This window comes from Biomphalaria glabrata, chromosome 8 (genome assembly GCF_947242115.1).
Source record: "Biomphalaria glabrata chromosome 8, xgBioGlab47.1, whole genome shotgun sequence".
NCBI lineage: Eukaryota > Metazoa > Mollusca > Gastropoda > Planorbidae > Biomphalaria > Biomphalaria glabrata.
Genome location: NC_074718.1, coordinates 32,831,202 through 32,844,526, shown reverse-complemented (window position 1 = coordinate 32,844,526; position 13,325 = coordinate 32,831,202). Strand labels below are relative to the sequence as shown.

The following is a 13,325-nucleotide window of genomic DNA, read 5'->3' as shown; positions in this document are numbered from 1 at the left end:
TTTATTATGGTATGTTGTTTGGTGATGTGTTTTACATTGGGTTTATTATGGTAGGTTGTTTGGTGATGGGTCTTACATTGGGTTTATTATGGTAGGTTATTTGGTGATGCGTCTTACATTGGGTTTATTATGGTAGGTTATTTGGTGATGGGTCTTACATTGGGTTTATTATGGTAGGTTATTTGGTGATGCGTCTTACATTGGGTTTATTATGGTAGGTTATTTGGTGATGCGTCTTACATTGGGTTTATTATGGTTGGTTATTTGATGATGTGTTTTACATTGATTCCAGGATAGCAGGTTCAATGAGTAGTCAAAGCTCAAAGATGGCAGCCTGGTTCTGTGGTATGCTCTCTGGGCTGTCCTTCGATAGTCTCGATGGTCACCGGTTCGAACCCTGCCTTGGCCATTCTCCGTCGTCCTGCGGGAGGTTTGAACTAGGATGTAGTTATTTTTAAAATCAATATAGATTCATCTTTATTTTCTCTTTACTGAAAGCTTGTTACATTTTAAGGACGTAGATTCCTGTTTATCATTTTGTCTAGGACAGAGTTTTGAAAGACTGAAGAGTTCCTTTTCATTGGCTGTATAACACTTAATTGACAAAAAACAAACAAACAAACAAACAAATTCTGTAGATAAAAACAAACTCACGAAACAAAGCACAAAGTATTTTCCTGTCAGAAACCTTTCATCTGAATGGGATTAATAAGTAATTAATCCATTTCTGTCATGTAAGATAGAACCATAGAAACTTCTCACCGACCTCTGACACACCTACACATCATGGTGTGACCTCTAATTTTTCTGCTCTTTTAAACTAGCGTCTGGTCATTAGTTGATAGTCAACAAAAACAAGGATCAGAGACTATGCAACTCTTTCCTAACGGTGTGAAACAAGACATAGATAAAGCTGATTGTATATCTCTCTGTGTGTGTCTCTCACTCTTTCTCTTTCTGTGTCTCTCATTCTGTTTCTTTTTCTGACTTATTTTTCTGTCTGTCTCAGTCTCTGTCTATCTGTCTGTCTTTGTCTCTCTCTGTTTCTTACTTTCTCCCTCTCGGAAGAAGACCTACTAGTTTCTTTCTGCTATTAATCTCTATTTAAAAACCCTCAGAAAAAAACAACAACAGGAAAAAAAACCAACAACAAAACATCCAGGCTAGTAGCAGAATTCGTTCAGTCTAATCTAATTTTGCCTTCTTTTGTGCTCACTGTTCCTCGCTTTTTTCTCTCGCACCGATACGTGACGCCTGCTCTTTGAAATGTCAATTAGACAACGGGTTACCTGCTCCTCTGTTTATTTCTTTTCTACTTTACAAAAAATGAACCACTTTACGCCCTGTAGTGTTTGTGTACTTTTTAGTCCCATTTCAGCACCCTTCTCTCATGGCGCCCCTGTCGTTTACCAGCGCCCTTTTCTCATGGCGCCCCTGACGTTTACCAGCACCCTTTTCTCATGGCGCCCCTGTCGTTTACTAGCGCCCTTTTCTCATGGCGCCCCATTCTTTTACCAGCGCCCTTGTCGTTTACCAGCACCATTTCTCATGGCGCCCCTGTCGTTTACCAGCACCATTTCTCATGGCGCCACTATCGTTTACCAGCACCCTTCTCTCATGGCGCCCCGGTAGTTTAAAAGAACCTTCTCTCATGGCGACCCTGTCGTTTACCATCACCCTTTTCTCATGGCGCCCCTGTTATTTACCAGCGTCCTTCTCTCATGGCGCCCCTGTCGTTTACCAGCACCATTTCTCATGGCGCCCCTGTCGTTTACCAGCACCCTTCTCTCATGGAGCCCCAGTAGTTTACAAGCACCTTCTCTCATGGCGCCCCAGTAGTTTACAAGCACCATTTCTCATGGCGCCCCTGTCGTTTAAGAGCACCCTTCTCTCATGGCGCCCCTATCTTTTACCAGCACCCTTCTCTCATGGCGCCTATGTCATTTACCAGCAACCTTCTCTCATGGCGCCCCTGTCGTTTACAAGCACCCTTCTCTCATGGCGCCCCTGTCGTTTACCAGCATCCTTCTCTCATGGCGCCCCTGTCGTTTACCAACACCCTACTCTCAAGACGCCCCTGTCGTTTAAGAGCAACCTTCTCTCATGGCGCCCCTATCTTTTAACAGCACCCTTCTCTCATGGCGCCCCTGTCGTCTACAAGCACCCTTCTCCCAAGTCGCTCCTGTCGTTTACCAGCACCCAACTCTCATGGGGCCCTGTTCTATACCAGCACCCTTCTCTCATGGGGCCCTGTTCTATACCAGCACCCTTCTCTCATGGGGCCCTGTTCTATACCAGCACCCTTCTCTCATGGGGCCCTGTTCTATACCAGCACCCTTCTCTCATGGGGCCCTGTTCTATACCAGCACCCTTCTCTCATGTCGCCCCTGTCTTATACCAGCACCCTTCTCATGGTGCCCCTGTCATTTACCAGCATTCTTCTCTCATGATGCCCCTGTCATTTACCAGCATTCTTCTCTCATGATGCCCCTGTCATTTACCAGCATTCTTCTCTCATGTCGCCCCTGTCTTATATCAGCATCCTAAGTGCTGGGCTCTTCAAATGATTTCTGTGAGCATCTCTCTAAAAGCTTTTCTGTACGCCTACTTACCGCCTACTTACCAGCGCTATAAATGGGGGACATGACGTAAGATATTTAAATCTACATCTTTTGGAGGGTAGATGTATCTTCGAGATGTTTCTACCCCATCAGACAACAACCCATCGCCAAAGTCAACTTTCATTTTCCAGAGTTGGGAGACTTTTTAGAACAAAAGCTTTGTCTGTCTGTCTTGTCCTAGCTTCAAGAAATAACGTTAATTCAGTTTGGGCTCTAGCCAATCACAAGATGGGAGTCGCTAAGCTGGAAAACAAAGATGAAAAAAAGGGCCAGTGTTAAAGTGTTAGAGATTGGTCACGTGGTCACTGGTGTTAGGGAAGTGGTCCAGTAGGCAGCCTTCAGGGGGAAAAATTACACGGTGAACTCATTGTGATGGTGAACTCATTGAGATGGTGAACTCATTGTGATGGTGAACTCATTGTGATGGTGAACTTTTTTTTACGTGGATGCCTATTGTTCAATAAATGGAACACACTAGCCTGTTGGTTAAATCGCCTAGTTGCCAAGCTTATGGTTATGAGTTTGGTTCCTATTAAAGATGATATTTTCTTATGTTTGGAATTTGCTGGACTTTCCAATTAGCGTTTACTAGCATCTCACCCGTCTTATTTCTCCAACCTTTTCTCTAACATTTCCTTTACCTCACTCAGACACTACCGCACAATGTTTTACCTCGCATTCTAATTTATTATCATCTACCCACCTCAATCTCATCTATTTCATTATCTCTCTGTCTGATTGCTCAACCATCTTCTTCTACCTCACTACTTTTCAACTACCTTAGTCTCCATCTACCTCATTCTCCCTCTCTTTCAAGCCTCACTCTCTTATATTCCATCTAACTCAGTGTTCCTCTACCTCATTCTCCCTTTACCCCAGCCTAACTCTACCTCATTCGATCTGTGTACCTTAAAGTTTCGAATAGAACTTTGTACGAATCATTCTGTCTTGCTTACATTCTAGTCTAGACCGTAACATTGCGAGTCAAATTAAAAATTTAGCTCGACCCTAACAAATAAAAAAAAATATGATACCACATTCTATCACTTGTATATTTAATATTATTTCCCCTCTTTTGTTCATATTTAGTAAATTTTTTATATATTTTAAAACCATGTAGTTTGTAGTGGCATCCCTTCTAAAAAGAGGGCCCTGATTGGCTGCATGGTCGTTAATCCGGCCATGGTTGGGACCATTCTAAAAATGTAATGTCTGACATACACGTCAAGTCATAACAGTGTTACCAACTGTAAGATTCAAAGTATTGTCGGTAAAAATGAAAAAAAGTTGAAAAAAAACAACATAAACCTAAAAGTTGCTGAACCGTCGAAATTTAGATTTTTATTTATATCTTTATTGTGGAGAGCCCCTAGTTGTGGATCCCTCAAATCCGGCCCTGATGGGGGCGAAAAGAAAAAAATGCAAACAGGGACGTCCTCGTATAACATGGCGGCGCAACGTTATGAAGATCTAGTGATATTCTAGTGTATCAGGCAGTGGACACCAGTTGGGAAGTGGCTTGGCTGGAGATCTAATTCTATGTCGTCATCGTGCCCCCCATTGGGCCAAATGTCGTGGGAGGATCTAAGAAACTAAGTCAAAGTGATCTTGATGTCACGAATGTCACAGATGAGTATGTCAAGATCATTACCCACAAGTCTTCACGTGTACTCGGTTATTTACTTTTTGACTTCGTAAATAACAACAAAAGCTATTGACTGATATTGTATTGACCACACAGTTTCCTAGCTTACTTCTGACCTAAGTATTACAATGTCTTTGCGATAAAGATACTTTTGATTTATGAAGAAAAAAAAGTCACATATCCTCCAGTCTTAAAATATTCATAAGATTACCATGAATGTAGTAATATGAGACAGATATTATTATTATAGCTTTTATATAGCACTACTTTCATGCTTATAGCATGCTCAGAGCGCTTTGGTCCAATCTCATTTGTGGACCAGTGGGGGGGGGGGGGAGGGGGTATCTAGGAGTTTGTTTTCCGTGCTGCCTTTAGGCGCTCAGTAAATGCAACTTTGCCCGAGTCGGGTGTCGAACCTCGAGCCCCCTTCTAGGTAGCCAAGACAAGCCAAGTTCAAGCGCACTTAGCCTCTCGACCACGCTTTCCACAGATAGATAGATAAAGAGAGAGAGAGAGAGAGAGAGAAAGAGAGAGAAAGAGAGACTGAGAGACAGAGAGAGTAAAGTACATTGTATGTACAGCATACTCAATGTCAGTACAGCTCAAGTGCTTGTTATCTTTCCCCTGGCAAGGTGAACACACACAGGCGATTAAAAATATCAATACATACATAATCATGACATTGGCCCTAGGATTCCAGCCTGGCATGAAGCAGTGTCTTAATTAGAACGCCTTGTTTCTGGTATAACACATGTCACTCGCATAGTCTAGGGTTGGGCTTCAGTGGTGGTCCGCGGGTCACTTTGGAACTCATGAGATAGATCTTAATCAGTAAAACACTTCAGATTTTGGATAATGATAGGAAATCAATTTAATGTTGTAGTTTTGTACACAACTAAAAGCAAGCAGCCTGTTACTAGAATGAAGATTAGATCAATCTTGCATCCCTTTCTTTCGTGTCCAAACTGGTCCCGATGAGTGACAGATTCACAGCGCGTTGAGAAAGCTAAAAAAATGAAACAGCGCTAAACTAAAACAGTTGTAAAAAATATTTCTAATCGCATGGATTTGTTTTTTTTTTTTGGTCTAGATCTATTATAAATGAAATTACCTGACTGATCAAATCTAATGGATACAATTACACTTCCTGTAAAGTTGTTTTTTTTTAAAGTGTTGTTTTGTTACATTCCATTTTAAATTTTCAGCTCAAAATTAAATACTTATGACATGTTAATTGGTTACCTTCTAGTAGAATCGATACTTATTGATCATCAAAACAGTTGCATAATTGGTCAACTTTGTTTAAATATATATGATGTCCTAAATCCATTTTTTCTCTATGAACCCTTAAATAGTCCTTTCAACAAACTTATTGACCTTTCAATCAAGTAACTATCTTACAGTCATTGAAACATACTTACAGTTCAATATACTATCTACCTATCTCAACTCTGTCGAATCATATTAACAGTTCAATAAACAATTTACCTATATCAACTTTATCGAATCATGTTTCAATTCTCTATGCTACGTGTCAAAATCTATTTAAAATAACGATAAATATGACCATTGAGTATCCTCAGATGTTCGTTAACTTTAGTTGAGCGTAATTGAAAAAAATGTCGTGATTGAAAATCATTCAGTAAGTCATAGTGTCAGTCGGCCATTCATAAAATGTGTCAGTCTATCCATACAGCGTTCCCAATATTGAAACAAGAGCCTGGAAGCTAGAACCGACTGGCATCGAGTAATCCGAAACGCCTCAGGTAATACATATCACTCTCATCCTTACAGGTCAATCCTCCACGTAACCCTCCCACTCCACACACGTAAATGTAACACGTGGGCGTAGCCTAGGCAAGAGACTAGCAGTTACAAACTGCTCGATTTGCAGAAGAGTGGCAATTAAGAGGTTCAACAAGAAATGTCGAAATAATTATGTCCCTCCGTTATAGTAAAGCAAGCTGAGACTATACTTCTATATCAAAACAGTACAGCAAGCTAAGACTATACTTCTATATCAAAACAGTACAGCTAGCCAGGACTATACTTCTATATCAAGACAGTACAGCAAGCTAAGACTATACTTCTATATCAAGACAGTACAGTAAGCTAAGACTATACTTCTATATCAAGACAGTACAGCAAGCTAAGACTATACTTCTATATCAAGACAGTACACCAAGCTAAGACTATACTTCTATATCAAAACAGTACAGCAAGCTAGGACTATACTTCTATATCAAAACAGTACAGCAAGCTAGGACTATACTTCTATATCAAGACAGTACAGCAAGCCAGGACTATACTTCTATATCAAGACAGTACAGCAAGCTAAGACTATACTTCTATATCAAGACAGTACAGTAAGCTAAGACTATACTTCTATATCAAAACAGTACAGCAAGCTAAGACTATACTTCTATATCAAGACAGTACACCAAGCTAAGACTATACTTCTATATCAAGACAGTACAGCAAGCTAAGACTATACTTCTATATCAAGACAGTACAGTAAGCTAAGACTATACTTCTATATCAAGACAGTACAGCAAGCTAAGACTATACTTCTATATCAAGACAGTACACCAAGCTAAGACTATACTTCTATATCAAAACAGTACAGCAAGCTAGGACTATACTTCTATATCAAAACAGTACAGCAAGCTAGGACTATACTTCTATATGAAGACAGTACAGCAAGCTAGGACTATACTTCTATATGAAGACAGTACAGCAAGCTAGGACTATACTTCTATATGAAGACAGTACAGCAAGCTAAGATTATACTTCTATATCAAGACAGTACAGGAAGCTAAGACTATACTTCTATATCAAGACAGTACAGCAAGCTAAGACTATACTTCTATATGAAGACAGTACAGCAAGCTAAGACTATACTTCTTCTATAGCAAGACAGTGCAGCAAGCTATGACTATACTTCTATATTAAAAACAGTACAGCAAGCTAAGACTATACTTGGAACAAATCAAGGTTAGAGAAGGAGAGACAGACAAAAGATGGGAGATGGGAAAACAAAATCAAGAAGTGAAAGAGATTATTTCTGGCAAAAAAAAACACACAAAAAAAACACAACAACAAAACCCCCAGAGGAACGAGGAAATCACGCGTGCTGCATCAACAGACTAAAGAACAGGTGAAGATTAAAGGTGAAATATAACAATTAACAAATTTTCATGAGTCTAGGAAACTCTTATTGGAGATTCTGACAAGAAACTGAACACTATCAAGAACGCAAAGTTGAACTTTAATGCTGCCAACTAGAAAAAAAAAAGATCTATAATTAAAACTAGATCTCAATGTGTGGCAGTGGCAGTGGATTTGATCTCCTTTCTCCTTGCTTGAACACAATTGAGAGCTAGATTTGAGCTCCTTTCTTCTTGCTTGAACACAATTGAGAGCTAGATTTGAGCTCCTTTCTCCTTGCTTGAACACAATTGAGAGCTAGATTTGAGCTCCTTTCTTCTTGCTTGAACACAATTGAGAGCTAGATTTGAGCTCCTTTGTCCTTGCTTAAACACAATTGAGAGCTAGATTTGAGCTCCTTTCTCCTTGCTTGAACACAATTGAGAGCTAGATTTGAGCTCCTTTCTCCTTGCTTGAACACAATTGAGAGCTAGATTTGAGCTCCTTTCTCCTTGCTTGAACACAATTGAGAGCTAGATTTGAGCTCCTTTCTTCTTGCTTGAACACAATTGAGAGCTAGATTTGAGCTCCTTTCTCCTTGCTTGAACACAATTGAGAGCTAGATTTGAGCTCCTTTCTTCTTGCTTGAACACAATTGAGTGCTAGATTTGAGCTCCTTTGTCCTTGCTTGAACACAATTGAGAGCTAGATTTGAGCTCCTTTCTCCTTGCTTGAACACAATTGAGAGCTAGATTTGAGCTCCTTTCTCCTTGCTTCAACACAATTGAGAGCTAGATTTGAGCTCCTTTCTCCTTGCTTCAACACAATGGAGAGCTAGATTTGAGCTCCTTTCTTCTTGCTTGAACACAATTGAGAGCTAGATTTGAGCTCCTTTCTTCTTGCTTGAACACAATGGAGAGCTAGATTTGAGCTCCTTTCTCCTTGCTTGAACACAATTGAGAGCCAGAGTTTGTGCATTTCGATATACGAGTGACTTGATAATGAGCCCAATGCAAACACGAATAGTGCTTTTAGTCTAAGTATTGGCCGTATAATATAAGGTAATATAAGATAACGTATGCGCATTTTGAAAGCTCATTATGCGTGGAATTGACACCGGTAACGAATGATCCCATGGATACAACGAGGCGGTGTGCAAACAATATTTGCAAGTAATCACTAAATGATTATGCGGCGAGATTTTTTAGCCCACGACACAACTATTTCATAGAATGATGGGAAACTAAGTGGCTGCATGTGCTGGTCACATGATCCCCCTCGTTATTCGTCGGCCATAGAAACAGATGACTTGCCCTAAAGATCGCAAGGCCTGAAAGGGGAATTTTTTACTTTTATACATGAAATCATTACAAGGCGTATCCAGAAAGTTCCATTCGCACCCGTTGGAGTTCATTTTGTTCCTGTCCTGGCTTGGATTGTGTGTGTTGTCTGTTTCATACTATTTCATTTATCCAAAACGCGAGTCCGAACACTATACATAACAATTGTATATATACTTCATAAAACTTGCGAAGACTTCTAATGCTGTTTATTTACAGATGGGGATGGTCGTCTGAACTATTAGGTTTCTCACTATACTTCCTTCCTCAAACCTTAGTATATGTAACTCCTATCATGTGCCCTCTGCCACCTCATTTGTCTGTCTCACTACGTCACTACTTTTAACATCTCTAAAAACAATGCACAATATATTTATTTTTGAAAAAATAACATAATCTTTAAACTAAACTAGGTCACTATATTACATTTGTTTAAACTTTTTCATAACAAAATTAGCTATCTGGAGTATATAAGATAAGATGAGATAATGTTATTGATCCAATCAAATGGAAATACAATTTGATTACAATTCACAACATCAGCGTAACTACTGTACAATAACAATATAGATGGAAAAATTCGAACAACATTCACACACGAAACACATACACACTCACAGCCAGCGCTTTATGAATTAGACTTCTATGAACTTCTCGGTGACGACAGCTGATCTTGTAACACTCTGACCGATAGTGGGATAAAGGAGTTTTAAAATCTTTCTATTTTAGTCCTAATGGAAAAGAGACGACCACTTCTTTCAGATCTGATGTAACAGTGGTTTAATCTGATACTATTGTTGCGATGACGATTGTGCTAAATGGGTGAATTTCTGTCTCAAATCCAATAGATTAGCTTGTCCAAATAGACCGCAGCCTTTGGAAAATGGTCTCTTTTCTATTCGGCACGCCACGTCATTGTAGGCATCTCCTTTATTTCCTGTGATGACGCCTACTAGGTATGTGACATTATCCAACACTTCAAGCTCTGGCTTACCAAGTCTGACGATGGCACCCTTTGACTCTCTAACTTCCATAGCTCCTTAAAATCGTAATAAAAATATTTCTATTTATGACATGAAGTTTCCAGAAAACTATTCTAAAAATCCACGTTCAAATCCTGTATGAGTTTTGCGTCTATTTTTTTTCTTTCAAATCCTGCTATTAGCTTCATACTTCTTCATGTGCGGAAACTGGAAGTTGGACAGGTATTTCGAAAACGACTCTAACGATTTTCCTAGAAATTTAACAATTTATGTATATCTTTGGAAAAAAACAAACAAACAACAACAACCTAATTGGACACAAGGTGAGAACTTTGATCTAACATTTTGCAAAATTAAATTTAGGTTACATCTTTTTTTTTAATCGGCTTCAACGTGAATTACGCACTAGCCTGACAAGTTTCATTGAAGTTCATTGAGAATTCAATAAAGACTCATGTATGTACATGTACATTTGGCACAACGTCTTATATAGACTTGGACGTCTCAGTCCACATAACATCATAATCTGGATAGTGAAAAGAAGAAATTATATTCTAGCAATAATGAAGCATTTTACGAAATAAACAGAATAAGGAATGACAGACCACAATCAACTTATAAAGTAGGAATTATATGTATTAATTGTTTCGTTTGTTTAGGAAACTTTCATTTTCTTAATGTCACAACTTATTGTGAGCATATAGAGCTATTAACACCCACTCAAGCACACACACACACGCGCACACACATACACACATAAATGCAGACATACACAAGAGCACAAACAAAGAAATCAATTGGAAAAGATATTTATAAAAAAATAAAAAAAAACAAATCGCCCTCCAGAACGTAATGAAAAGCCGGCTCGAATAATGTTCTCGCATTTCTTGCTAAAAGTTCACATTTCACATAAGAGATATCTACATACACTCACAATCCAAGGCAGACTCGAGATAGAAGTTGATCCAGTGATTCAATCTTGATAAGCACACATTTCTTTTATTTACAAAGCGGAATCTTAACACCGATATGGGAAAAAAAAAAGAAATAAGATTTAAACAAAAATTCCTCTAGATATAGAAGCAGAAAATTAGGGCACCAGAAGGTTTGATGAATAGGAGATTGGGTCCCAGATAAGTTTATGAATAAAAGATTGGGCCATCAGATAATTTGATGACTAGAAGATGAGTGACCAGATGAGCTGACGAGTAGAAGATTTGGGAAACCAGATAAGTTGATGAATAGAAGACTGAGTCACCTGATAATTTGATTGGGAAACTAGATGATATGGTGAACAGTAAAGTGGGTGAACAGAAGATTATGTAAGCCGAAGATTGCATCATCAAAAGATTGCATCCTCAGACTATTGCGTCATCAAAAGATGAGTCGCCAGCAAACTGCGTAACTTTAAGATTTAGTCATGACACAATGGGACTAGTGGGTCATCTATAGCATACGTTAACAAAAAGACACCTGAACTGCTCACCTAGGTCTAGAAATGGACATTATTCACTTTAAAAGAGATGGTATAAATATAATTTTCCCAATTAAAAAAAATATGCCAAGGAGGACCACTTGAACTTTAAAAAACAGAAAAAATGTTGGTTTCATACAATAGGGGGCGATACATTTTCCCAAAACTAATCTGACATTTCTTATCACCCCCTTCATATAGATATACCCTTCCAAACATAGTATCTGTTGGAGCCAGATATACTAGACTGCAGTGTTTCCCAAAGTGGGATACGCGTACCTCCAGGGGTACGGGCAAGACTTTAGAGGGGGTACGCGTTGCGCCTCATTAACTTTGGGGGGGTTTAAAAATACCAATTTATGTTCTGTTCATCAATTAAAGTATGGTGGTGGTGGTGGGGGGGTTTAAATACCAATTTATGTTCTGTTCATCAATTAAAGTATGGTGGTGGTGGGGGGGGGGGTTTAAATACCAATTTATGTTCTGTTCATCAATTAAAGTATGGTGGTGGTGGGGGGGGTGGTTTAAATACCAATTTATGTTCTGTTCATCAATTAAAGTATGGTGGTGGGGTGGGGGGTTTAAATACCAATTTATGTTCTGTTCATCAATTAAAGTATGGTGGTGGGGGGGGGGGGGTTTAAATACCAATTTATGTTCTGTTCATCAATTAAAGTATGGTGGTTGGGGGGGGGGGTTAAATACCAATTTATGTTCTGTTCATCAATTAAAGTATGGTGGTGGTGGGGGGGGGGGGTTTAAATACCAATTTATGTTCTGTTCATCAATTAAAGTATGGTGGTGGTGGGGGGGTTTAAATACCAATTTATGTTCTGTTCATCAATTAAAGTATGGTGGTGGTGGTGGGGGGGTTTAAATACCAATTTATGTTCTGTTCATCAATTAAAGTATGGTGGTGGGGGGGGGGGGTTAAATACCAATTTATGTTCTGTTCATCAATTAAAGTATGGTGGTGGGGGGGGGGGGGTTTAAATACCAATTTATGTTCTGTTCATCAATTAAAGTATGGTGGTGGGGGGGGTTTAAATACCAATTTATGTTCTGTTCATCAATTAAAGTATGGTGGTGGTGGGGGGGGGGGTTTAAATACCAATTTATGTTCTGTTCATCAATTAAAGTATGGTGGTGGGGGGGGGGGCGAGGGGTACTCTGCATTATAAAAATTATAAAAGGGGTACAAATTGGTCAAAAGTTTGGGAAACACTGTACTAGAGTAGTAGACATCAATGCAGAAGATCAAAAATCCAGGAGTTAAATACTATTGTTAGATCCATATATATACAGAAAGTTATTGGGGTTTAAATGTTAACTCTTTTTTCATCTTAGTTGTGTTGACTGTTGTGATGATGATCCAGAGTTTAATTCTCCGCTTCTAGCCCCAGCCGTCCTGCATTAGGTTTTGGCTTGGACGCTCCATTACCAAAGGAACATTAGAATCTTCTAAAGTCTAAAGCAAACTTTAGGGAACATAAACACTTCTATACATTAAACTTTGAAATGTATATATACATGTTTTCACAAAACTTCTGCATAACAATAGCTGTTAATTAACCGAAAAAGTTTTGCAACATAGAACTAAAACAACAACTTTAATTTAGTTTCTACATTTATACATAAATCTACTGCTTAATGATAAGAAACTCTTCAACTTACGACATGGTATTTTCCCTTAAAAAATATAATCCATGTTCTTGTATTTTGAGAATGTTTACAGTATCCTGATTGTTACGCCGTCTACATTATTGCCACACATGGGCGTAGCCAGGATTTTTTTTCGGGGAGGGTTTGGGGGGGGGGCCCGCCACCCCCCCCCCCCACCCCCCACCCCGCGAAAAAAAATATTTATATGTGTGTGTGTGTGTGTGTATACATAATTAATCTTTATTACATTCTGACCCTTTCGGAAGACGTTTATTATTTATTGTAGACTCCCCGCCCTTCCTAGCAAGGGGGTCTGGGGGAGTTCGCAGCGCTTCCCCAGCGCGGGGCGAAGCCCCGCCGCAGAGCACTATTTCTGGTATTGAAAGCCAACAAAATGCATATTCTGAGGTATCTACAGTGCATTATCTTGCTATTAAAAAGTTTTATTTCAAA

The 13,325-nt window shown here is 39.1% G+C and overlaps 1 protein-coding gene across 1 annotated transcript; it reads left to right on the top strand.

The window, feature by feature from the left end:
- Positions 1–1,858: 1,858 nt before the first annotated feature.
- LOC129927832 (uncharacterized) lies at positions 1,859–2,485 on the top strand. Its single transcript, XM_056039358.1, has one exon. It carries the CDS (start codon positions 1,859–1,861, stop codon positions 2,483–2,485), a length of 627 nt encoding a protein of 208 aa, XP_055895333.1.
- The last annotated feature ends 10,840 nt before the right edge of the window (positions 2,486–13,325 follow it).